This window comes from Archocentrus centrarchus, chromosome 6 (genome assembly GCF_007364275.1).
Source record: "Archocentrus centrarchus isolate MPI-CPG fArcCen1 chromosome 6, fArcCen1, whole genome shotgun sequence".
NCBI classification, from domain to species: Eukaryota; Metazoa; Chordata; class Actinopteri; order Cichliformes; family Cichlidae; genus Archocentrus; species Archocentrus centrarchus.
This window is the reverse complement of record NC_044351.1, coordinates 18,107,612-18,135,608: the sequence shown is the minus strand read 5'-3', so window position 1 is coordinate 18,135,608 and position 27,997 is coordinate 18,107,612. Positions and strand designations below refer to the sequence as shown.

The 27,997-nt window shown below is 40.3% G+C and overlaps 1 protein-coding gene and 1 pseudogene across 1 annotated transcript; both read right to left on the bottom strand.

Annotated features, from left to right (window-relative positions):
- Positions 1-373: 373 nt before the first annotated feature.
- Positions 374-15,346, bottom strand: LOC115782002 (fatty acid desaturase 2-like). Its single transcript, XM_030731973.1, has 13 exons — positions 15,197-15,346; positions 14,416-14,693; positions 9,192-9,302; positions 8,101-8,298; positions 6,440-6,541; positions 6,239-6,364; positions 6,089-6,149; positions 5,913-5,989; positions 5,671-5,768; positions 5,216-5,312; positions 5,025-5,104; positions 976-1,101; positions 374-872 (listed from the first exon to the last, which is right to left on the bottom strand). Exons 2-13 carry the CDS (start codon positions 14,623-14,625, stop codon positions 821-823), a joined length of 1,338 nt encoding a protein of 445 aa, XP_030587833.1. The 5' UTR covers positions 14,626-14,693; positions 15,197-15,346; the 3' UTR covers positions 374-820.
- A 6,641-nt stretch (positions 15,347-21,987) lies between these two features.
- LOC115782001 (fatty acid desaturase 2-like) lies at positions 21,988-27,768 on the bottom strand (annotated as a pseudogene).
- Positions 27,769-27,997: the final 229 nt, after the last annotated feature.

The window sequence follows — 27,997 nt, the reverse complement described above, 5'->3', positions numbered from 1 at the left end:
AGGTTAACATCTTTTCCACAAATACAGCTACATAGATGCATCAATAAGTGATACATTGAAAAGTAGATGAATCACCTTGCAATACAAATGTAAATATACATTTTGTGGCTGCTTTGTGTGAGAACGCTCTAAAGCCACCAATCAGAGATCATCACTGAGCACACACGTGTACCCATACTGAAGGAATGCAGATTGAACCAAGTATTTGCAGTAAATATTTTCTTACTGTATGAATAATTAATTTGAAATTGAAGGAAAATGTTCAAGGGCTTGTAAATATTTGGGGGGTTAAAAAAAACAAAAAAATAAAGTTGGTGAATATTTTCCAAAAAATCTTTTGTGTTGATAATTCTTATGTTTGTCACTGGATTAATGGTCAACGCAGTTTCTTTATTGTATACTGAAAGAGCACAACAAGAACTGTATTTAAAGTAGTTACACAGCTGAAAGAAGATAATGAAAAAAAAATTAAATATAGTTTGTTTGTGTGGAAACAAAAGATCCTATTTAATAATTCAAATAGTCACAAGATAGAAAAAAAAATCATTTTAAATAAGTCACAGGGGCAGGTTTCACAACTGTATTTATAACATCGCATTACTGCTGATCAAGATACTCTTAAGGCGACTTAGGAAAACTCTTTAATCTATAAAAATCAGCAAATCTGAAAACCAAACAAAGACTTAACAGCAACATCAACAATAAGAAAGATCATTCTCACAACTATCGACTTAATTTTAAAACTCAAATGGATACAATCGGTTTTTGATGAAAAAGAGAAAAATCACTTCCTTTACATCAGTGAAGGAAATTCAGTCTGTTATTTATGGAGATATGCATCGAGCCAGAGGTCCCCTGAGCTTTTCAGTGATCTGGATGAGGAAGTTACAAAGAAACAGTCCATCAATCTCTCCATAAAAGAAGCCATATACTGTATCTACAATCTTTTTGATACTCTGCTATCATTGTACTTACGTGACAATATCAGCGAAGCCTCGCCACAGAGTTTTCACCCGATAAGGGATCCCGTGTTTCTCACAGAGTTCGCGGACCTGCGGTGCCACCAGGTGGTAGTTGTGACGCGGCATCGTAGGAAACAAGCTTGAGAGAGAGAACAGAAACCGGAAGTTTCCCTCAGCTGTAACAGCGTCTGACGTGTCTCACAATTTGTGTTTCACTTTGATGTAGGCAAGAAACATCAGCTCCCTCTCCAAATTGAAAGGCTTTTGCTTTTTTTTGACCAAATCTCAATTAATTTTATGTAAAAAAAAATGTAAGAAAAATATTTATTGTCCTAACACTTTTATTTTATAAAAACAACAAACAAAAAAACCCCACTGGAATGGCACAAAAACTGGATTCTGCTGTAGGCCAAATAACAGAACTCACATCTAATAAACTTTGTTATATAACAAACTTTATATGTTATAAAATAAACTTTGTTATATAACAAAGTTTATTTTAAAAAATGTTCTGTAAGAACATTTTTGGTGTAATTACTGTAATTACTATAGCCACCTAATGGGGTCCATCATTGGTTAAGTCTTAGTGTGTTTATTCTTCAGTATATATAATAAAACATAACTCTCAACATTACTAACTTCATTCTGGTTATGCAACAGGACCATTCAGATAGTTTATTGGACCTTTGATGCTTGTACAGTTCCGTGCAAAAGTCTCGAGCCACCCCTCATTTCTTTAGATTTTGCTAGGAAAAAAAGAAAAAGGTGCAGCGATTTATTGAAACATGCAAACATAAATGAAAATACAGTTTATAAGGCAAATAGAGAGATTGGACAGTTCTAATGAGCTTAAAAGTCAATATTTGGTATGATCACCTTTATTATCTGTAAACCTGTTGCTCAAGAACTCCCTTAGGTAAACTTTCTTCAAATTTCTTTAAATAGTCTTCAGGAATAGTTCTCAAGGCTTCTTGGAGGACATTCAAAGCTCTTCTTTGGATGTTGGGCGTCTTCTGTTCTGTTCTCTGTCAAGATGATCCCGCACCGCTTCAATAATGTTGAGGGCCGGGTTCTGGCGGAGACCAATCCACCCGAGCCCAAACACCAGAGTGTTATTTGTTTGTTTTTTTTCTATCCAGGTATGCTTTTACTGCACTGCCAGTATGTTTGGGATCACTGTCATGCTGAAAAACGAACCTGCTGCCAATCAGACACTTTCCAGATGGTATTGCACGGTGGATCAAAATCTGACAGTACTTGTTCATAATTCCATACATTTTGACAAGATCTCCAATGAAATGAAATAAAATGAAGCCCCAAACCATGACAGAGCCTCCGGATGGTACCGTTCCCCTGACCTCATCCAGACATACTGACAGTGATTTGAACCAAATTTTCAAATTTGGATTAATTACTCCATCAGACCTGCTGCCACTGATTTTCAGTCCAGTCTTTGTGTAATTTGGCATATGTCAGCTTTTTCTCCATGTTCCCCTTCCTAAAGAATGGCTTCCTGATAGCCACACTTCCTCCACATGAACAAATTATGTGTTCATGTCTTAAGTTAGGTGCCTTTTTTATACTTGAATGAGTCATAGGCAGTGTTAAGTGTAATGCATTCCAAAGTAACACGTTACTATAAGCGCATTACATTTTTCTGTAATGTAGTAATTCAGTGCACTACCGTACTAAATTTGGTAATCACATTACAGTTACAATTATGTCGTTACTTGCATTACAAAAGTTATCTGTATGATGGGTGGGTAGAATGGAAAAAACATCAAACATGCCTTTTTCTTCCTGCACCTTTGCATTACGATCAGCTGATTTTGGTTCATGTACTGTGAGAAGGAAAATGGTGGCACAGACTACAACTTTTGACGTGTGAAGAAAGGGACATTACTTTAATTTTTATTGCAAGACAGGACAAGATGGTAAAGTGCAAACTATGTCCAGTACAGACACAACTGCATTACACTAACACAATAGATGCTTGCAAAGAGCCATAACACAAAGCTAGCCAAGAACCCATACTGATGTTAAAGCTGAATGTATGCCCAGCAGCCAGAGCCTGAACTTCAAAATGTGGCAAAAACAGTGATGAGCAGTCAGGCTTGCAGCATTGTAGCCTTCATTTCTACCTGTGCATGTTTCTGAAGTAGAATCACTGTGGCGATCGCTTTGAAGTCTCTGTGGGCTGGTTTTCAACTTTGCTTTGTGATGTTGGTTTTGTGTTCAAACATAAACACTAAAAGAAAGTGTAGCCTCAGGTTTATAGTTAACTGATAATTATGTGATGATGTACTTCTGGTCATGTTACGGAATAATGCAAAAGTAATGTAGCAAGTAGTGTAATGAATTACCTTCTCTGACAAGTAATTATGTAATGCACTGCATTAGTTTTAAGAATGTAATGTGTCATACATTACTTTTTTGAGTAACAAGTTTAACACTGCACATAGGTCAGTGTTAAGATTAGATTCAACTTATTGTCATTGCCTGCACAAGGCACACAACGAAATGATTGTTCCAGATCACTCATCCAGAGACGAGCATCTGCATCATGCAGCCAGAGACCGGCGCTACCGTTAGGCAATGTGGTTTAAGTGGCTTGCCCAAGGACACAATGCAGCGCAGGGACAGGGGCTCGAACCTGCAACCTTCCGGCTGCAAGGCGAGCACCTACCCACTGCGCCACTCCCACTTTTTAAGTGGCTTATCAAACAAGAAAATATTTTTCCCACGGTGTATAGTGTGGGATGGGCTCTGCTGACTTCACCTGTGGATATAATCAGGTGGTACTTCAAGGACCTCCTTAATCCCATTGGCATTCCTCTGTAGAGGAAGCAGAGTCTGGGGACGAGGGAGACGCCTCGCCCAGACCTGGGAGTGAGATCACTGAGGCAGTTAAACAACTCATTGGTGGCAGGTCCCCTGGGGTGGATGAGATTCACCCTAAATTCCTGAAGGCTCTGGATGTTGTAGGGCTGCCAATCCAGTGCCTCTGGATTGGCAGACTGGGGTGGTGGTCCCCATCTTCAAGAAGGGAAACTGGAAGGTGTGCTCCAGCTATTGGGGGAGAGTTCATCGGTTGGTCAAACCTCAGATTCAAGAGGAAGAATGCTGTTCTTGTCCTGGTTGTGGAACGCTGGACCAGCTTTTTATTCTTCCAAGGATATTCGACTGTGCATGCGAGTTTGCCCATCCAGTCTACGTGTGTTTTGTGGACCTGGAGAAGGTATTCAACTGTGTTCCTTGGGCCATCCTGTGGGGGGTATTGTGGGAGTATGTGGGAGCATAAAATGGAAGCTGTTGATTTACTGGTTGATCAACATCCCTACCTTCACCTACAGTATGGTCACAAGCTTTGGGTAATGGCCAAAAGAACAAGATCACGGATACAAGCGGCAGAAATGAGCTTCGTCCAAACGGTGGCTGGCCTCTTCCTTAGAGATAGGGTGAGGAGTGCAGCCATTTGAGAGGGGCTCAAAGTAGAGCCGTCACTCCTCCATATCAAAAGGAGCCAGTTGAGTTGGTTTGGGCATCTGACTAGAATGTCTCCTGGATGCCTCTTGGGTGAATTGTTCCGGGCATGTCCTACTGGGAGGAGGGGCAGACCCAGGACACGCTGGAGATATTATGTCTCTTGACTGGCATGGGAATGCCTTGGTGTTCCCCTGGATAAGCTGGAGGAGCTGACTGCAGACATGAAGATCTGGGTTTCTCTGGAAAATGGATGGATGGATGGATGTATGTATGTATGTATGGATGGATGGATGGATGGAAATATGCTTCTGAAAATGGTCAGGTACAAGGACTGGACTGAAAATGAGTGAAAAAGCAGCCAATGTCCAAAGGAAAAAAGACTTGCAGAAAGTCTGTAAACCTATTGTTCAAGATTATTTTTAAAAATTAAAGGAAAGTCTTGCTCCTTGAAGGCAATATATGAAGAAATGAGGGGGTGGCTCAAGACATTTGCACAGTATCTGTAGACCAAGTGTTTCTAATTTAATATTAGTATTCTAGATTGTTGCCTGCATTTGCTGCACTCATTTGACTTACTGGTGTTCGATTTGAAAGTTGAGGTGTCCACTGAACCAGTCGTTGAAGAAGGACTGCTCGATATTACAGGTGGATTGCAACTGAAGAAGAAAATGACAAATGCGTTAATAAACACATGCCTCACAAAATATAAGGAATATTTTAAATCATGAAACGTCTGTAGCACCTGCTGGTAAAAATGGTACAGGTACCTGCATGGTCAACCAGTCCTTGTGCTTTTCATGATCGATGTCCATCGGTATGTGATTCATCTGAGTCACCCACACAAACCAATGACTCTCCAAAAACCTGTAACATTAATAACTTTATAATACTTTGATTGAACAATGCGCTAGGTCATGTAGCTGAGGAGTGCAAAAAACAAGCAAACAAATGGAATCACTTCCTAATGAGGCATACTTTACTAAGTGTGTAGTAGTCAAATGTATTAGCTTTAAAATTTGGTAAGAAATTCAGGGTTCCCCCACATCTTCCAGCAAAATTAGGTTCTTTTGGACGACCTCTTGAGTCAGAGTCTGTTAACTGGTAGCAAATCATTTGTTAATGATTTACAGATCAGTAGTAATTCAAGAAAATTTTCACAAAGTATGCCTTATTAGGAAGAGCAATCACAAAATGCTTTGGTTGATTCTTTATAAATATTTACCTGACAAAAAACATGAGTGCCAGTGAGCCAAACACACCATATAGAGGTATGTAACAGGAGAAGAAACGGAGGTAGTACGACAAAGACCAAGCCAGATCCTTTACAAAACAAGAACATTTATATGATTCATATACTTTCTTCTTTAAAAGACTCTTAATTCATCATATTCTTATTTTTTACATGTGGTTAACACTTATACTTAAATATTTAATCTAAACTAAACCCAGAGGATCACAGCTTACCACCCAGTCACGCCGGGATATCATGGTTTTCATTATCTGCATGTAGAAATAAACTGGAATGAGCAATGGTGGTCCCACTAAAAGAAAAAAAAAAAGACAAAAACTGTTCCTACAAAGTTGCAATGTTATAAAGTTTATAGTTTTAATTCTTTTTAAATGATACAAAAGAAATATACCAAGAAAGAAGTACTGGTGTTGGTGATTGTAGGGCATGTGTTTGATCTTCTTTATCCCATACTGTAACACAGAGGTAAACAAAGCATGATGAATAGTTGGACCGCATAAATGTTTGATGAAATAAGAAATATTAGTGCTGTGCTACTTGCTTCCACTGGTTGAGTTTGTCCGAGTACAAAGATATTCAACATGTTGATATCAGGGTCCTTAGTGAAGATGTTGGGTTTAGCGTGATGCTGGAAATGTCGATGATTCCACCAGTTGGCAGAAGCTCCCTGAGAAAAACAATCTTTGAATATCTGTGTTTAATTTACATAAAGAATAAACCAATTATAACTGAGAGAGGTTACCTTTAAATGACCAATGACAAACTTGTGGACCACGTGATTCCAGCGGGATCTTTTGAAGACAGACAGGTGACCAAAGTCATGCTGCAGCCATCCAGCTTGTGACTAGAGAAAAAGAAAAGAAGCAACTGTTATACTGGACCTTGGGGCTGCACATCAGTTCATGTTCTGTCTGAAACAAGCCTTAAAGCCAACTTTCTTTTCATTGGTTGTAAACAGTCTGTGGGAGGGGCTTCTGTGCTCATAGGAGATCATATTAGGGCACCTTCCATCGTTGTATCATAGAGAGGCAAGAGCAGAAACTGAAACTGAATAGAGCAGTCTGAAGCCTGAGCTTTTGGCTCACAGGGATTGCACATACTCATTATTATCATTATCCAATGTTTAATACTTTGCCTGTACATCCACCTTTGTAAAAGCATATAGGTTGGAAATTAAGGAAATGAAATGGACACTGGGTTTTGTGCCTTCAGTTTGCAGACACAGCTCCACCTCCGTCGCTAACCACCAGACCAGCCTCCTGAACTGCTTCACTTCCTCTGCTGGTCTCCAGGCCAACCCACAAATCTGACCCTCAGCCTTGCTCTCCCTCCGGGTTGGACACCTAAACTGCCACCCTGCTCTGCTTCATCCCCAGCCAGAGCCAGCTTCTCTGCCCATGACTGCTGACACCGGCTCCTACCCAGAGATTGTTGCTCTACCTGGGGCCTACTTTGCTGGCACCATGTGAGTCTGTGCAGGCCACCTCAGAGACTGTGCCTGAGCTGGTGACACTTGTGAACTCTGAACATCCTGTGCTGGTTAACTCTGAGCATCGTAGAGCAAAAGCCATCCTGTCACCCTTCAGCTTAGCCACCTGAGGAATCCAATCTCCCCCTCTGCCAATCACCAGCCAAGCCACCGGAAGGGTCCTGTCTGCATCACCATTAGCCTCCTGCTATGCTTCAGAAGTTGTCCAGTTTCACTGCCAGCCTCCAGCTAAGCCCTATTTCCCAGTTGTTTAGTCTCTGTTACTTGCTGTTTAATTTTGGCCTTTGAGTCTTTTGTCTCTTATTTATTGTGTTTATTTTTTCTATCCCCCCTTTCTCTCTGCCATAGGGGAAGAGGCAGGGAACACCCTGGACAGGTCACCAGCCTGTCACAGGGATAACGCAGAGACTATAGCCATTCACACTCAGGCCCTGTTTACACAAGAATATTTTCAGATGAAAACAGCAAAGTTTTGATGCGTTTCAGCCTCCTGTTTACATGAGAACAGCGTGAAAACGGGCTCCAGAGAGGAGCATTTTCGAAACACTCCAGTCTCAGTTTCCATCTGAACATGTTACTTTTCAAAAACGAAAACAGCAAAACAACACCGTTTCCACTGAAAACATTTTCATGTAAATGGGACTCACATTCACACCAATTAACCTAACCCCATTAACTGCATGTGAAAAAACCCACATAAACACAGGGAGAACATGCAAACTCTGCACACAAAGGTCCCGACCAGATGGTGGATTTGAACCCAGCACATTCTTGCTATGAAGCTAACCACCGCGCCACGATTCTTCCATGTGTGTTCCCGGTAACTGGATTCTGTTTGTTTATTCTGTCCTCATTCACCCACTCATGACAGGAAAACCATAACAGGTCTCATTTAAAGTTTATGTCTGAATCACCTGAGCGGTAGCTAGCAACACTGAGCACAGTAAGGTCAGTATCCAGCCCGTCCCCCACATCCAGACGATCAGCCATGCGAGGGCTTCCAGCAGCACGATGTGAGCGAGGTGAAGGAAGAAAAACGAAGGATGACTTTGAAGCAGACCCTGGTTCTCTACCTGAGCTCGTAAAGTTTTGAAATCCTGTACGATGGCTGCCTGTGTGCAGAGAAGAAAAGATAAGCAATTCCATAAAACTGAAAAGGTGATGCAAACAGTCATTAAGGCGGGTAACAAAACCTGAGCATCTAGATGTTCCCAACACTCCACACTTCATAACTAACAAAGCACATCTGTGAATAGTCTAGCCTACCTCTGTCTCTCATTTATTTGCCTACAACATTCACGTTATCGAAGTGACACTAAGGTGCCGTTTACACGAGACCGTTTTCATTTTGAAACGGCGTCGTTTTGATGCGTTTCGCCCTTCTGTTTACACGACAACAGAGTGAAAACGATGTGTTTCGGAAACGGGGTCCAGAGTGGAGCATTTGAGAAATGCACCAGTTTGCGTTCTCGTGTAAACACTTGAAACTGGGGTGATTTGAAAACGCTCGACTCGCACATGCGCACTATGGTTGCGACGGCCACAGTTTTTCGCGCACGCACAAATTGATAAACAGTACTCGCGGATTCACGAGTGCTTCTTATGCTTTTCTTGTGTTTTTACTGTTTTGTAATTCAGCGTTGTGTGCAGCAGCGATCCAACCTCATCGTCAGTCCACACAAAACCTCTCACAGTGGCCGTTTTGTAAGTAATGAACAATTTGCCGCACTACCTACTGTGTCACTCCACGCATGCGCGTCTTGCATAAACAAACTTTGCAAAGAGAAAACCAACACCAACTTGTGGCCTCGCATGGGAACTACATCGTTTTCATTGTTTCCATCGTTTCACATGTCATCGTGTAAACGCGGATCGTTTCTGAAACGCCATCGTGTAAACGAAAGGCTGAAACGCATCAAAACGACACCGTTTCCAGTGAAAACGGCTTCGTGTAAACGGCACCTAAAGCTGCTATGGAAATAAGGGACATTAATTAAAGGCTCACATTTTTGTCTCGGTCCTGGCTGGGCTCTGTTGCTGCCAACTCTCCAATCAGCAGCGGTTTCAGGAACTTTTGTACAAACTTATAATCAGGATGAAAAGCAGTGAATGCCTCCTGGAAAAAAGAGAAATGATAATAAAAATGAATAAAAAGTTCAGTGGTGGAAAAAAGTGATCAGATCCTGAAAAAAAAAAAAACCTGTTTAATAATAAAGTCTCACGTATAATACTTCTATAAAAGTAAAATTCTCATGTAAAACACCAAAAGTAAAGCTAACCGCTACACATGATGCTCTCTGTAAGTTTAATTAATCTATGAGACATGATATTATTGCATTGTTCAAAGTAATGCAACAGCCTGAAAGCAGCATTTCAGTGCTGTTCACAGGGAGCTTTTTTGTACAGTTAATTTAGGGGTTTCAAACATGGGGGGGGCCACCCTCACTCAAGACACAAGATGAATCTGAGGTGCCTTAAAATGGAAAGCAAACCTCTGCTGCACATCTGTACTTGCATCCAGATTTGTGGAGTTTTCTCAGGAACAAACTTGCTAAGACTAATAGTTTTGTTCTTGCACAGTTATTTAGGTATAGTAAAACATAAGAGGGGAAATTTCTTTCTGTTAGAGCTGCAAGGAACTTATGGACATGTGAGGAGCGGCAAGGGGCGTGAGTGTAGACCATAGACTAGTGCAGACACTACTTTTTGTGAAGAATGGACTAATGAGGTTTTTAGCCATCTCCAAAGGAAAATCCTCTTTCCCCTTCTAGTGCTGCAATAAAATCTATTTATTTTCATTCCAGAGTTCATCTGAGTTAGAGTTACTGAAGCATAACATACTGTTACTGTTACCAAATGGTCAGAACAGGAAATTTGATAAATTTCTGTCAAATAAGTTAAAACATCTTGCAGTGTATGGGGAATTCCTAGGCCCCTAGGATAATCAGCAGTACAGAGAATAGTGGGTGTATTAGTGGGAGGTCCTTAGGTAACAAAAGGCCATGAATCAGGTGTGTAAGGCCTTTGTGTTGCTCACTGAAGGACTCCGATTCAACACGGTCCTCCAAGCTATACATGTGTAATAAATGTAAATAAATCAGCAAGGTATAATTTGAGGCTTTGTCACTACTGGGTGCTTTTGCGCTTGCTATAGGAGGTGCTGGTGTGTTATAGGAAGGCTAAAAAATACTGTCAGCCACCAGTGCTACCCCTCTTAGGTGGCACAAATCCCCTGAAAGCACAAGAGCTAGAACACATAATTAACAAGTCTCAGTAGATCTTAATGGGGTGCATATGAGCCTTAGTGACTTGAAAATGACTAAGTAAGAACCAGGAATAAAATATTCCAAAAACATAATAAAGATAAACCACTGAGAATACTATTACTTTATGTGATTGGCATTATTATGGTAAGAACTAAGTCGTCCAGGATTTTTAGTAGATGCACCTATGGCATTTATTTGAATATCCTAGGTCACATCGTTCTCAAGTTATCGTGTTCACAAAGTTGAACAGTGGGGTGACATTAAAATGATCTCTTCCAGGGTAGATGAGTCACTATAGCTGATTAACTGATAACTTGGGGCTGAATGTTTCCCTCTGAGGTATGTCATACACTTAGTTTAAAAAACAAAACAAACAAACAAAAGCTAATGTTAATGAAGTACCAGTTGACCTATTGCTTCATTTTATTTGTACAGATTCTGTAAACCATTAGTCTAAGAGACATTATTCAAAAAAAGACGGTGCAGCAGGGACTTGAATTTTTTTGGTAATTATATATATATATATATATATATATATATATATATATATATATATATATATATATATAGCTTGGGTCCTCTACCAGAGGCCTGAGAGTCCTGCGCAGTATCTTAGCTGTTCCCAGGACTGCGCTCTTCTGGACGAGATCTCAGATGTCGTTCCTGGAATCTGGGGATTGTTGCCATTAATTCGTACTGCAATGTCTATCACTACAGCTTTCTTTCCTCTGTTTGTCCACCACTACTATGTCCAGTTGGTTAGCCATCACAAGTTTGTCTGTCTGTATCTGGAAGTCTCACAGGATTTTAGCTCTGTTATTCTCGACCACCCTTGGGGTGTATCCCATTTTGACCTGGGGACTTCCAAGTCATACTCCGTCACTTGGTTATGGCGTTCCATGTATGCTCTGCCTGCCTTGTGTGGTAGACAGCAGCCTTTACCAATCTTGTGCTCAGAGCTTGTTCCTGTGCTGCCATGATTAGTGCCTCTGTGTTGCCTGTCAGTCCAGCTTTGTCCAGCCATTGGTAGGATTTTTCTATATCAGTCACTTCTTTTATCTGCTGGTGGTATATGCTGTGCAGAGGCCTGTCCTTCCATGATGGTTCCTGTTGTTGTTCCTCTTCTTTCTCAGGTTTCTTCTGCCTGAGGTATTCACTAAGCACGTGATCACTTGTGGCCATCTTTCTGATGTACTCATGGATCTTTGTTGTTTCATCCTGTATAGAGGGTCTGACACTCACTAGTCCTTGGCCTCCTTCCTTTCCCTTAGCATACAATCTCAGCTGGATTTGGGGTGAAAGGTGATATCTGCTTCTTTCTCCTCCTTTGGCAAGCTTATTATCCCAGCATGGTATCTGATGGCCGGCAGGGCATACGTGTTGATTGCCCAGATCTTGTTCTTCCCATTCAGCTGACTCCTCAGGACTTACCTTACTCTCTGCAGGTACTTGGCAGTTGCAGCTTTCCTAGCAGCCTCTTCATGGTTCCCATTTGCCTGTGGGATTCCAAGGTACTTGTGGTTGCCCTCAGTGTCTGCAATGCTGTCTTCTAGTAATGTGATCCCCTCAGTTCTGACAAACTTCCGTCTCTAAACTTTTCCAGTCCAAATGACATTCCAATGGCATTGCTGTAGATCCTGGTGGTGTGGATCAGTGAATCAATATCCCATTCACTCCTGGCATACAGCTTAATGTCATCCATGTAGAGGACATAGCTGATGTTTATTCCATTCCATAGCCAATATCTGTAGTCAGTCTTTTTAATGATCTAGCTGAGAGGGTTCAGGCCTATGCAGAACAGCAGTGATGACAGAGCATCTCCTTGGTAAATCCTGCACTTCATGGTGACTTGTGCAATTGGCTTGAAGTTGGCCTCTATTGTTGTTCTCCACATCCCCATTGAGTTCCTGACGGAGGCTCTTATAAGGTCCTGTTGATCTTGTGCAGTTCTAGGCATTTCAGGATCCATGTGTGTGTCACTGAGTCATACACTTGTAGTCAATCCAGGCATTGCACTGGTTGGTCAGTCTGGTCTTACAGTCTCAAGTGAGTGCTCTGTCTACCAGTAGCTGGTGTTTTGCTCTTCTGGTGTTACTGCTAATTCTTTTCTGGGTCCCACTCTTGTGTTGAGCCATGTGCCTGTTCATCTTAGCCACTATGATGCCTGACAGGAGCTTCTATGTTGTACTGAGGCAGGTTACTGGCCGGTAGTTGGGACTGGTACCTTCTGGGGCCATCTGGCCTTCGGTCAGCCATTTCAACTGCTGTCAGGCCCTCATGGAGTATAGTCAACTTCTTTAGCCAGTAGGTGTGAATCATGTCAGGACCTGGTGCTGTCCAACTCTTCATATGAGACTCTTTCTTGGATGTCTGCCACTGTGATAGTTACTGGAGCCTGTTCATCTTGTAGGATCAAGGATCACTGTTGCTGTGGTATACATCAGCTGATTGGCTTCAGTGATGGTTGAGCCAGGGCTTGTCCATAGTGCTGCATTCACATGTTGTAGTAGGTTTCAGAGGGCACTTCATGTAGTGTTGGTAATTGGCCACAGAGGGTCCATGATCTTATCTTTCAGATCAGCTGCTCTTGGGGCTTGGTACTATATATATATATATATATATATATATATATATATATATATATATATATATATATATATATATATATATATATATATATATACACGCTGCAATATAGCGCCAGACTGCTTGTCTGTTCATAGTCCAATGTTCACATGCGCCTCAACAAGACCAACTGATTTTATGAATTCCATAATATTATTATTATTATTTTTTTTTTTTAGAATTTTTTGTATAGTAACATCAATAAAATATCAACATACCTGAGACTGGAAAATTTGTTTAATTACAATTATGGGCAATTACGCCTAATGTTGCTATTTTACATCACACCTAAATTAATATCTATTATATGTGCTATATTCAAATTAACAATCTCAAGTTAATTTAGCAGCTGATTGACAGCAAAAACACACATAATTATTTTTTTTAAAATAACTGACCAACCTGTGCACTGCCTGGATTCATTATAAGAAAGACTATGACTCAATGCCACATGCATGGATCCTGGAATGCCTAGAACTGTAACATGTTACATCAAAATGTAAAGAAGTCTAGTTGCCTTTTTACCTTTTACTAATTCTTGAGACTGTTGTGTTCATGCTATGTGTGATTCTAATTGTTCTTTGTTTTGTTTTGAAATTCCAGTCAAGCACCAATTATTATTCTTTTTTTTTAATTATTAATTTAACTGTTTGTACTTTTAATATGTAGCTTTTTGTTCTCCTGTTGTTGTTTTTTAAGATATTGTGCTCCAGGTTTTAATCTTGGTTACCTTTAACCCTTGGTATTGCATTGTGATCACTGAGTTAGGGTGAGTGGTAATTTTAATAGTGCTTCACACTGTGGTGTAACCTCTGTTACACCACAGTGTGTAGGACCAGTGGATTTTTTTTTTAATTATTGATTTACATTTTCTGTATAATCAAAGTATCTGTAAAATCAAAGGATCTGTAAAATCAAAGTATCAATAGAGGAGAACATTTGGTTGCAAGAGGAAGTCTCGTTCGGAGCTGTGGAGCTTCCACCATGAAAGCATGACCTTCCTTATCCACCTTGACTGTTAAATGATGCTTTGAGAATCTGAGAGATCAAAAAGTATAAGAATCAGAGAAGCTTGACAAAAGTTGGGACCACTGTTTCATCCCCAAGAATGTGTTGGACTTCTTTAATCTAATGCTTGTTTTGTTTTTTTGTTTGTTTGTTTGTTTTGTTTGTTTGTTTGTTTTGTTTTCTGAAAAGTGACAGAGAAAGCACAGTATGGACAAAAATAAACAGTGGAAGTGTATTTTATGGTCATGTGATCTCTTTCAAAATAAACTCATGAATATCAATGCACAGACCTATACATTTTTATTTTATTTTGAAAGAAGCGTGACATACCGTGGCATCCTCTCCAGCATAGTGCCCGATGACCCGAAACCCTCCTGGATGTCTTTTGGCCCACTGGGTGATGTTATAAACCTTTCGATCGATGACCAGCCACTGATCATTCTTGCCGCTGTGGCTTTGCACCTCCTCCCAGGTGTAAACACCCTTAGCTTTCCCGCTAGTCGGCTCTCCTGGTTCCGTCTGCTGGCCTCCACCTCCCATCTTCACCGTTTTCTCTCGTCTAAATTCACCTGAACTCTAAAGGGTCAGTCAGCCACAAAGTTTCACACCTGGATGTAAAAAGGGCGGGTTTACGTGAGGACGAAAACTCATAAGGAAGATTTTATTTTATGGTGTTGCTCTCTTTAGTTGAATAAGTTGATTGTAGCACAGGTTAAAACAAAGAGGAGTGCAACATCCTCACTAATAATTCATGATGAAATCCGAATACCATCTATTGAAGCTATGGTGAAGCAGGTCGGTTTTCACCTACTGATTTTGCGTCATTCTTCTGCATCAGTATTAAACCGCAATATAACAGTTAGGTTAGGCGCACATTCTCAAATACTTAGAAACAGGAAATTGAACAATATTGAGCGCACAAGTGCGTTTTATACATGAATGCGCAGACTGGAAAAATGTTTTTGTCGACGTTAACGTGTAAAAACCCGACACAAAACTGACTGAAGCGCCATCTAAAAGCATTAATCGCCTGCGAATTAAATAATTAAGTAATAGCAGCAGATAACGGCTGGCTGGCTGTGCACGCCACATGAAAATAATATTTACTTACAACATCCAGATTGTAACCAGCCTCTCCGGATTTCTGGCACGTTAAGAGATCGTTTCAGAGGCTTCAGGTCCTTTTTATATAACAATCTTCCCAAAACCCATCCTCTCCCTTCCCTAAATGCACACCCTTTCATCCACGCACTCCTTCTGTACAAACTCTGAACAGATCATTCGAGGTGTCTGGGCCAATCGGCGCACAGTGCATTCACGTCTGCTGGCCGGTATGCCATAGGCTCAATAAACTGCTCATCTGAACAGTGCAAAGTCGTGGGAGAATACAGACGAAAAAGAGTCCGCTGGGGGACTACAGCAGACGCGTGAGTCCGGTTTGGTCACGGAAATGGCAATAACTGACTCCGAATTTATTCCGCGATATTTTAATGGTTTAATTTGAAAACCATTACAATGAATGCACTTGTGAAATAACTTTTTAAAAAATTGTTACATAAGAAAAACACGCTATATGCATAAAACAAATATGCAGATCATCAAAGGGTAAAGAAAATGCAGTAACCTTACAAATCAGACATATTGCAGGCATTGAGGTGTCCAATTTAAAGTAATGTTGACATGTTGGCAGTGATCCAGCCAAAGGAGAAAGTTTCCATCTCTAAGGTAATTTTTTTTAATATGCCCTCCTGACCCTGATCGACAAACGACCATAACGTACGCGATAACGTATTTCTACACGATTCTAAGTCGTAAAACAATGAATCATTTAAGAGCGCACTGTTGTAAAATAGGACAATTTGTGCTACTATAGATCCGATAGTTTTGTACTGCCATATCACTTAACATGCAGATACTTTGAAATTAGAAATACTGCCAAAAACAGGTTGTAAGTTAGCTTTTGTGGCCAATAATTTACATCTTCTAAAAATGTGGCTCCACCCAACAACAGACAAATAGCTACAATAAGCACAGGTTGGTGCTTTAATCAAAGTACTTCCTTGTCATTTAAACTCAATGATGATACAGTATCATTAGTCTTATGTTGCTTCTAGTGTTCTCATAAAATATACTGCTAAAAAAAAAAATATTAAAGGAACACTTTGAAAACATGCCAGATCTCAAGCTGAATATACTGATATGGACTGGTAATGTATTAGAAATGAACGGATGCCACATCGGAAATGAAAATATTCAGCTTACAGAGGGCTGAATTCAAAGACACTCAAAAATCAAAGTGAAAAAATGATGTGGCAGGCTAGTCCATTTTGCCGAAATTTCATTACTGCAACTGCAGGTACTCAGTAGTTTGTTTGGCCCCAACATGCTTGTATGTATGCCTGACAACATCGAGGCATACTCCTAATAAGGCTATGGATGGTGTCCTGGCGGGTCTCCTCCCAGATCTGAACCAGGGCATCAGTGAGCTCCTGGACAGTCTGAGGTGCATCCTGGTGGCATCGGACAGACTGAAACATAATGCCCCAGAGGTGTTCTATTGGATTTACGTCAGGCAAGAGTGGGAGCCTAAACATTGATATCAATTCCTTCATCTTTCAGGAACTGCCTACATGCTCTTGTCACATGAAGCTGGGCATTGGGAACCCAGGATCCATTGCACCAGTGTAGGGTCTGACAATGGCAGTCTGGATGCCACTGTCTAGCCTGCAGAGGTCTTTGTGTCCCTCCATGGATATGTCACTGACTCACCACTAAACCAGCCACACTGAACAATGTTACAGGCAGCATAATGTTTTCCACAGCTAGGGCGAACCTGCTCTCATCTGTGAAGAGCACAGGGCACCAGTGATGGACCTGGCATTTCTGGTATTTTATGGCAAATGCCAATCAGTTTCCAAGGTGCCAGGCACAGGCCCCATTAGAGTGCCCTCAGGCACCCTCTTGAAGTCTGTTTCTGATTGGTCAGAGACATTCACCCCAGTAGCCTGCTGGATGTCATTTTGTAGGGCTCTGGCAGTGCTCATCCTGTTTCTTCTTACACAAAGGAGCAGATACCAGTCCTGCTGATGGGTTAAGGACCTTCTATGGCCTTGTCCAGCTCCCCCTGAGTAACTGCCTGTCTCCTGGAATCTCCTCCATGCTCTTAAGACTGTGGTGGGAGACTCATCAAACCTTCTGGCAATGGTACATATTGATCTGCCATTCTAGAGGAGTTGGACTACCTACACACAGGGTCCAGGTATTGCCTCATGCTACCAGTAGTGACACTGACCCTAGCCAAATGCAAAACAAGTGAAAAGAAAAAAGAAAACAGCCAGACAAGATGAAGAGGGAAAAATGTCAGTAAAACCATTCCCGTTTTGGGGGTTGCCCCTCTGATGCACCTGTTGTTAATTCCATTAATAACAAAGTAGCTGAAACTGATTAACAACCCCCTCTGTTACTTAACTGATCAGACATTTAATTGACTTGATGCTATACACCGATTAAAATGTTTTCCTTTCATTTTTTAAAAAATATTTAAATAATCATCTTTCAGTCTACAGAAGTCACATTAATAACATTAATAGTCCATAGCCACAGTGAATGAGAGAACTAGATGCCAATTACGCTCTGTGCACAGATGTGCATTTGATGCCAAAGACATGCAATCTAAAAGAACAAGAAAGTTAACTGAGAGAGCACTGGAGCATAAACTGCAAAGGTTTATTGGAGCCAGATGAATAGTATTAGCCGGTAATAAGAAAGAGCTTGAAAGTTTGATAAGTGTTGTTGATAAGATGCAAAAGGTGCAAGGGTGTATGCATAATGATTTCCCTGCTATAGAGTTTGAAGACCTCACTAGGTAAGTAAGTCTTCTATCTGAAGAAGAAAAGGATGCAGAGCTAAGTACTTGGGTGTTGGTTATTGGACAGTTTAAATAAGAACCAGAAAACTGGATGGATGCTTTGAGTGAAAGCAAAATAAGCAGAGATGACAAAGCAGCTGACAATAATGATAAGCTAGGTGATGTTCATAATGTAAATAATGAGGGCCCTGGAGACAGTGCATCACAAGTGAGAATTGGTAATATCAAACCAGCCAGAAAAGGGGGTTCTATTGAAATCTCATCTGTCAATGTCTGCCAAATCATCAGATTATTTTAATGAAGATGCAAAGGTACCTGGAGTAATACTAGAGCTAGCTAGAAAGGTTGGCTTTAGAAGAAGGAGTATGAAACAGCAGAAGATGACATGAGAAGCTACAGTATGCCCACCTAAATTAGGTATGTGAAGTTCAGTTAAAGGAAGAGGAAAAGAGACATCATCCATCAGGTAACACGTTCAGGTCACTTCATCCAGGTCACTGCAAGGTGTACCCTGTCTCTCTTCGCAAGACAGCTGGGATAGGCCTGAGCCCGATCCTGAATTGGATAAGCAGAAAAAAAATGGATGGATGGATGGATGGATGGATATGCTGTGAAGACTCTCCTGGGCTGGATGGTGTACAGACCTGTGCAGAATTAAAGCATAAATTCTACAGATAAGACAGCTCATTACACATAATACTCCTGAATAAAAAGAAAATTTGTGTGATCTTTGAGTGCACAGCATTGTTTCAGGATGTGTCACTGATTGGTCATTTATGACAGACCTCACCAATACACTTGTTGTCTTGGTATGGCTTTTGGAAGAGCCTGTAGCACTGACTCAGTGTTTATCAGGTGAAATTTCCAGAAGAAAATGTCAGCTTATTGAGATTTTTGCGTGATCTTGAACTTTTAACACCCAACCATTTGCTGCTTATGAAAGTAGAGCCCAAAATGCCACAAGGAACCTTCAACAAGTTGGATCAATATAAACGTGAATAAGCCATTATAAGCCTGAGAATGTGGTGCTAGTCACTGAGAGTTCATCTCCCAGAAGTATGTGATTAATGAGAGGAATATTTCAAACCACTACAGACTCAACTGGAATGGTACATAGACCAAGACCAGCATCACTTATAAATAAACAGTGTTGATGAAAGAAGTACTGTGAACACAAAAAATAAAATGATGAACAAAATGTGCAAAAGAGAGACCGATTACTTATTTTATTAGTCTTATTAAATTATTGTTTTAGATTGATGGCAGCATTTAATTTGTTTAATGGCTTAATCTTCCTGTTTAACCGTTAGGGACCGGATATGATAAGATAAGATAAGATAAGATAGTGTTTATTTGTCACATGCACAGTTATACACAGTACAATGCACAGTGAAATGTATTTTGTACCTGCAACCTTATATACACACACATATAAATAAGAAGAATAAAATAAAAAAAGTAGTTCACACAATACATATTACTCTATATACTATACACTATACACACTTTTTAAATTATAATATTTACACTGTGCAATAATGGTCCAGTTAGGGCTCAGAGTTGAGCAGACGGATGGCTTGTGGGTAAAAACTCTTCTTCAACCTTTCAGTCTTAGCCCTCAGGCAGCGGTAACGCCGGCCTGATGGGAGCAGGGAGAAGAGAGAGTGTCCGGGGTGGCTGGGCTGTTTTAGGATCTTCATGGCCCTCAGCCTGCACTGCTTGGTGTAAATGTCCTGCAGGTTGGGGAGGGTGGTTTCTGATGGTCCGTTCAGCTGAACGAACCACCCCTTTTTAGGGCCATGAAGTCCTGCTTGGTGCAGTTTCCCATCCAGGTGGTGATTGCTCCCACGCATGATGCTCTCAATGGTGCAGGTGTAAAAGTTCCTGAGCACCTTGAGTGGGAGCTTGAACAGCTCCCACTACAGTAAGAGTCACAATGTGAGAAGATGATTTAATTCAATTTTTGTACAAATTTCATTATTAATTTCTATTTCTTGCATAAGAAAAAATGATGTAAAAAAAAGATACATGCATTTGTATGTGACTGTTATCCATGCTTCAATAAAATTTAGTAAGTTACATGATGTGTGGTAGAGTCAACAGAGACTTGCATTACCATGGAAGAATATATTTTTTCTACAGTGTGCAACTATTTAACTTAATAATTACAAAGTAAACGTATTTTAAATGAATTATGTCTCCTGTCATATGCATCAGACACAAGTTATTATGCTCATTAGTGGCTTGCCACCGTTCATTAAGTTGACAGGAGCGCTGCAACATTCAACCCCAGAAGCATCTTGGGTCATGTAGAGGCCAGGCTGAAGAACAGTGCATGTAATAAAGAAGATCATATAGTTGATTCTGCTGAATGGATTTTGATCTTTTTTTTTTTTTGGCAAATTTTTGTTCAGAAACCAGCCTGTTTGTTGACAGTAAACTCAGTAGACAAGGATTAGAAACAGCTGCAGGGCAGTTAATATTTTCAGTTTTCTCTTCAGCTTTGCGTAACTCGTACGTGCCAATGTCACTTTGACATGTTTTGAATTCAGCTGTAATCTTATCTGCTCTGAAAAGCTCGGGGATGTTATCAAGAGGTATCGTACTGGGTTCTGAGAAATGTAGGCCATTACTAACTGAAATACAAGCTAACGAGAAGGGTCAAAGTTTCTTTGTCACTGCTTGGAGACACATTTCTTAATGAGCATGGTTTGCCTCCAGTGAAGAAGTAATCAGATGCTATTTGTCTCCATCATCTTTTTACGCTGCAGCGATAGATAGATGAGTTTCTGAGTACCGGATCATCAGTAGCTCAACCTGGCTCACATCACAGTTCACAGGTTACTGTAATGTGTGAAGTATAGAAAGAAAGGTTTTCTTGTCATTGGTTGGCTGTATTGGTTGGTTAGAAGTCAAGGAGACAACAGTTCTATCCAGGACAAATTAATCTCAGTCATCACCTGATTAAAGTTCAGAAGTATTATAACTGCATGGTCATTTTCATGATTTTTATAGAAATGGTTACAACTGATCAGTTGTAACCATTTCTATAAAAATCATGAACCAGTTGTAACCATTTTATAGAAATGGTTACAACTGATCAGTTGTAACCATTTCTATAAAAATCATGAAAATGTGTGAATGAATCCGCATGTCATAGCATAGGTCATATTACTGATGCTAGTGTAATGGTGACAGGAAGGTCCCAAACATGCCTTTATAATGTGGGAGTCAACCAGTAGGACCACCACACCCTCCAAGTTCATGACTGATAAGATCATAATCGTTACCATAAAACAGGATAAAAGTGGTAAGCAACATTTCAAGATATCACTTCATTTTGTTTTTCATGTAGTTCTTTCTGTATCATTTTGTGCGTGCAAAATGTATCACACAAGTTGGTATTTTGTATTTGTATTATAATCCATATGAAGTGAACAGCTGTAACAGCTGTCCTCCCCACCCTAGTGCTCCCATGTTATATGCCATGTACTTCTTGCACTATTGCAGAGATTTTTGTAACCTTATACTGTGTATGTGTATGTATACAAAGTATCAGATGATTTTTTTCCCTCACTTATCCTTATATGTTTTCAATATTGTTTCCGTCTTTTTAATGGCAGTGCCTCCAGAAGGGGGCACCATGCCCACAGTTCACCTATCTCCCCATGTTTGTTTGTTTTTCTTCTTGGATAGGAGTTCTGTTAACTGTAATTTCCCCATTGTGGGATCAATAACGTATAAAATCAATCAATTTAATAGCAACGAAAAGCAACTGCATTAAACATCCCAATGAGCCATTCATATGTACATGTACAGTACGTGTCGACAGTCTTTCAGTATATTCAAAGGTTGATTTTCTCAGAGAGCTCCTGGCAACTGGTGGAATCACAGAGACTTCCACGCGAAACCCAGCATAGTCACTGAGGACCCTGATATCAACACACCGCATGCTTTTGTACTTGAACAGACTCATCCGGCAAAAACAAGTAGCACAGCACTAATATTTGTCATTTAAACCTTTAGAGTCCAAGAAGGTTTAATTTTGATTTATTTAGCTCAGTGAAATGATTCGTGTAGCTTTTTGCTGTGTAGAAATAAAAAGTTACAAAGTAGTTACATTCATTTAAAGTAGTTACAGATTTCACAGAAGATAACACATTTTTGTTTAGTCATTCAAATGGCACCAAAAGACAGAAGCAACAAACTAATTTTAAATAACTCAGGCAGGTTTCACAGCTGTGTAACATCACACTGCTGTTGATTAAGGTACTCTTAAGGCAATGTAGGAAAACCCAGTGATCACTAAGGATCAGCAAATCTTTAAACCGAACAAAAACTTATCAATAACATCAATGGTAAGGAAGACCATTCCCACACTGTCGACTCAGCTACAATCAATTTTTGCTGAAAAACACTCCTTTTACATCAGCGAAGGAAATGCAGTCTGTTATTTATGGAGATATGCATCGAGCCAGAGGTCCCCTGAGCTTTTCAGTGACCTGAATAAGGAAGTCATGAAGAAAAATGGACAAATCAACAGTTAATTAGCAGTGTATCAGGCAAGCAGCCCATTAATCATGAACAAAAGCATTCAATCAAATGAAGACGTGAGCCACATACTGTATTTGCAACCTTTTTGCTTTTATTGCTATAATACTTACGTGACAATATCAGTGAAGCCTCGCCACAAAGTTTTCACCTGGTAAGGAACCCCATGTTTCTCACAGAGCGCGCGGACCTGCCGGGCCACCAGATGGTAGTTGTGGCGCGGCATCATAGGAAACAAGCTTGTGAAAGAAAAACAGGAAGTTTCCTTTAGCGGCATCATAGGAAACAAGCTTGTGAAAGAAAAACAGGAAGTTCCTTCAAATATAACAGCATCTGACACATCTCAGAATTTGTGTTTTCAGTATCCACTTTGATGTAGGCAAGGACAGCTAGCTTATGCTCCAATTCAACGTAAATGAAGCAGTTTTTTTAATTTCCACTTAACATATGTATGCTCAGGAAGGCATAAAATGTGTAGTTTGCAAATTCACTCAAAGCCCAGAAAATGATCTCTTTAAGATGCAGACAGTCTAGTCTAGTCTGTCTAGTGCCAGTTTTAACTGGAAACAACGGATGTAGAACTCTGGCTTCCCCAAAAAGTTCTGTTACAAAAAGGGTGATAACTGACTGGAGACCCTAATGAAGTTCACCACTAGTTAAGTATTGTAGCTTGAGATTAGTGTGTACTGGCTGAGGCCACACATGGCCACCACTCCCTGAAAATGAATATATTTTTTCAGTCCTCTGACTATGAGTGATGGTATCTTACACAAACACAATTTTCTTAAAAAATCTGTCTGTTTGTTTTTCTTATTTTTCACATGAGATACTTTCTAATTTGGTTTATGGTCATGCAGCAAGAGCATTCAGAGAAGTTTCATGGACCTTTGATGCTTATATCTGCACGGGTGTTTCTAATTTAATATCAATACTCTAGTTTGTACTGTGAGTAGTGATCTAGTTTGCAACAGCACACTGAACATACATTTGCATTATTTGACTTACTGGTGTTCGATTTGAAAGTTGAGGTGTCCACTGAACCAGTCGTTGAAGAAGGACTGCTCGATGTTACAGGTGGATTGTAACTGAAGAAGAGAATGAGTCAAAAAAGAGCACAAAAGAGTTAATAAAAGCATGTCCTGGTTAATATAGGGCATGATTTTAGTCATTAAAGAAAGTGGTGTAACCAGAAAAGCCTAAACAAGACCAACATTCGTGATCTAGGACATTCATGAGTGATGAAGGATGATGGAAGTGATGGTGATGGAGAAATCTAAATATTTAAACTTTCCAAAATATTTGCACAATTTTGCAGCAACAGCTGATAAAAATGGTGCCGGCACCTGCATGGTCAGCCAGTCCTTGTGCTTTTCATGATCGATGTCCATCGGTATGTGACTCATCTGAGTCACCCACACAAACCAGTGACTCTCCAAAAACCTGTAACATTAAAACAATGCAATATTATTCATTTAATAAGGTTATATGGATAAGGGATACAAAAACATTGAATCACTTCTTAATGAGGTGTGCTTTACTAAATATACACTAGTCAAATGTATTAGCATTAATATTTGATAATGAATTCTGGGTTTCCCACATATGTTCCAGCAAAATTAATTACTTTACAGCTCAGGGACAGCAAACCTTCACATGACTGAAATGACTGGACAATACTAAGGGTCAAAGTCTGCTAACTGGTAAAATCATTTGTTTGTGTAATGTTTTGGTTGATCTTGTTTTAAATATTTACCTGACAAAGCTTATAAGCACCAATGAGCCAAACAGGCCATACAGTGGTATATAACAGGAGAAGTAGCGAAGGTAGAATGACAGGAACCAAGCCAGATCCTTCACAAAGACAAGAAGGTTCATATCATTTATATAATTCCCTTCTTAATCATAACAATCATGAATCATCGTGATTTTATTTTTTACACATGCTCCATTCTGTGCTTTTCTGTTTTCACTGTAATGTTTCTCTTAGGCTCAAATATTTCATGTGTTGGCCAAAATTCAGCCTGACACATCAAATGGAGAATCTATATATAACTTGTAATATCCTACACAGAGGCTGACAGCTTACCACCCAGTCACGCCGGGATATCATGGTGTGCATTATATGAATGTTGAAAAAAACTGGAACAATCAGCGGTGGTCCCACTGAAAGGAAAAAAAGGACAAGAACTGTTCTTACAAAGGTGCAATGTTACAAAGTTAGTATATATATATATATATATATATATATATATATATATATATATATATATATATATATATATATATATATTATATATATATATATTGTAATGGCTCTAAACAAACATACCGAGAAAAAAGTACTGGTGTTGGAGATTGTAGGGCATGTGTTTGATCTTCTTTATCCCATACTGTAACAAAGAAGTAAACAAAGCGTGATGAAGAGTTGGACTGTATGAATGGTTAAAAAAAAAAATCATAAATACTAGTTTTGTGCTACTTGCTTCCACTGGTTGAGTCTGGCCAAGTACAAAGAGGTGCATCGTGTTGATATCAGGGTCCTTAACGAAGATGTTGGGTTTAGCGTGATGCCTGAAATGTCGATGATTCCACCAGTTGGAAGAAGCTCCCTGAGAAAAACAATCTTTCAATATTGGTGTTTAATTTACATGAAGAGAAGCTTGTTAACTGAGAGAGGTTACCTTTAAATGACCGATGACAACTTGTGGGCCAAGTGATTCCACCTGGATTTTCTGAAGACAGACAGGTGACCAAAGTCATGCTGCAGCCATCCAGCCTGTGCCTGAAGAAGAGAAGTAGGAGTTTTGATTAGGGGACCTAATTTCTCTAATCTAAGTATCCACCTTTGTAAAGCATATATGTCAGAAAATAAAGCAGGTCCCATTTAAAGTTTGTGCCTGAATCACCTGAGCGGTTGCCAGAAACACAGAGCACAAAAGTGTCACTATCCAGCCCGTCCCCCACGTCCAGACCATCCACCACGCGAGGGCTTCCAGCAGCAGGATGTGACCGAGGTGGAGGAAGAAAAACAAAGGCTGAGTTCGAAACAGACCCTTTTTCTCCACCTGAGCTCGTAAAGTTTCAAAATCCTGTACGATGTCTGCCTGGGTGCAGAGAAGAAGAAACAGACAGTTCTGTAAAGCTGACAGAGCGAATTAGCCTGTTGACGTCACCACATCAGTGAGATCAGGCATTAAGGCAGCTAAAGAAACCTGAACATCCAGAATCTCAGCTGTTCCCAACACTCAGTACATAATTAACAAATTACATCTGTGAATAGTCTAACCTACGTCTGTCAATCACTTATTTGTCTATATTACTCTCATGTTATCAAAGTGACACTAAAGCTGCTTCATAATTATGGGACTTTAAATAAAGGCTCACATTTTTGTCTCGGTCCTGGCTGGGCTCTGTTGCTGCCAACTCTCCAATCAGCAGCGGCTTCAGGAACTTTTGCACAAGCTTAGGATCAGGATGAAAAGCAGTGAATGCCTCCTGAAAAAAGAGAAACAGAAATAAAAATAGATAAAAAAATTAGCGGTGAAACTCAATCAAGTTCATTAGGAGCATGTTTTATAACAATCAAAGGTGATTAGGATGCTACGTATATGACAGGCAGCATTCCTAAATGTATGCCAAAAGCAAGAGAGACAGCAGGATCAAACTCACAAGACCAGCTTCAGTTTTTCACTTGTAAGAGTTTCTTTAAACATTTGAATGCAAGGGAACATCTGATTATAAGAGGAAGTCTCTTTCAGAGCTGTGGAGCTGCCATGTGAAGCATGAGCTCGCTTATCCTCCTTGACTGTCCTGAGAGATCAAGAAGTATTAGAGGCAAAGAGGTTTGACAAAAAGGTTGGAACCACTGTTTCATTCCCCGGAATGTGTCGGACATCTTTAATGTGTTTTCAATGTAAAATGTTTTTCTGAAAAGTGACAGAAGCAGAGTAAACATGAAGTGCCAACCATGCCTCTATCCATTCATCCTTTTCCTACTTTCCTACTGCTTCTTTTTCAGGTTGAGGTCATGGGGACTACTGGTTTTATGAACCGGACCAAATGAAACGTTTAGGGCCATCTCAAAATTGTAGTTAATCATAATCCTCTGAAAAAGATGTATACATCAACACCTCAACTTTAATATAAGTTACATTCTCAGGAAATGCTTTCATGTTATCTCTTTCAAAATAAAATCATGGCTATAAACACACAGACCTATATGTTCATTGTAATTTGAAACAAACATGGCATACCGTGGCATCCTCTCCAGCATAGTAGCTGATGACCTGAAACCCTCCTGGATGTCTTTTGGCCCACTGGGTGATGTTATAAACCTTTCGATCGATGACCAGCCACTGATCATTCCTGCTGGTGTGTCTCTGCACCTCCTCCCAGGTGTAAACACCCTTAGTTTTCCCGCTGGCCGGATCTCCTGACTCCGTCTGCTGGCTTCCACCTCCCATCCTCACTTCTGTCTCTGGTCTGAATCCACCTGAACTCTAACGGGGCAGTCAGTCACAAGGTTTCACACCTGGATGTAGAAAGGGCGGCTGGATGTAAAAAGGACGGTGTGCAGGGAGGAAAGCTTACAAGAAAGATGTTATTTTATGCTGCTGATCTCTTTAGTTGAATAAGTTGATCATGACACAGATAAAACAAAGAGGAGTGCAACATCCTCACTAATAGTTCATGATCAAATCCGACGCTTCTGGTGAAACAGGTCGCTTTCATCTACTGAATTTGATTAATTAGTCTTTATAAGCATTCAAATCAATCTCAAATACTTAAACGTAGAAAACGCATATTGAGCACACAACTGAGTTTTATACATGTAAGCGCAGGCTGGGAAAAGTCTAACGTGTAAAACTCCGACACAAAACTGACCAAACCGCTATCGAAAAGCGTAAATTGCGTGAGGATTAAATAATAGCGGCAGATAACAGGAGGCTGGGTGTGCACGCCACAGTGAAGATGATAAATATTTAGGCCTACCTACAGCATCCAGATTTTAGCTACTCTCCCCGGGTTTCAGGCGCATTAAGAGATCGGTTCAGAGGGTTCAGGTCCTTTTTATATAACAAACATCTCCCAAACCCATCCTCTGCCTACCTTATAGGCTCATTGTCTCATCCACGCACTCATTCGGTACAAACTCCGAGCAGAATCATTCGAGGCTGTCTGGGCCAATCGGCGCACAGCACTCTTTCGTCTGGCGGCCAGAGTTCCATAGGTCATGAGCCATCTGAATGTCGTGTAAGCGCAAAGACCGAAAACAGTCCGCTAGAGGACTGTAAGAGGAGACACGTGAGCCCGGTCCCTTCACAGATGTCAGGCAGCTTCTGATTTGTTAAAAGGATTAAATGGGGGGGAGGTCCTTAAGGGCTCCTTTCAACCCTGCTGCCTTTTTTTTTTTTTTTTTTTGGATACCTTTCATACCCAATGAGTGCTGTAGATGGAAACTGGCATCTAATTTGGTCAAATTTTAAAGTGATT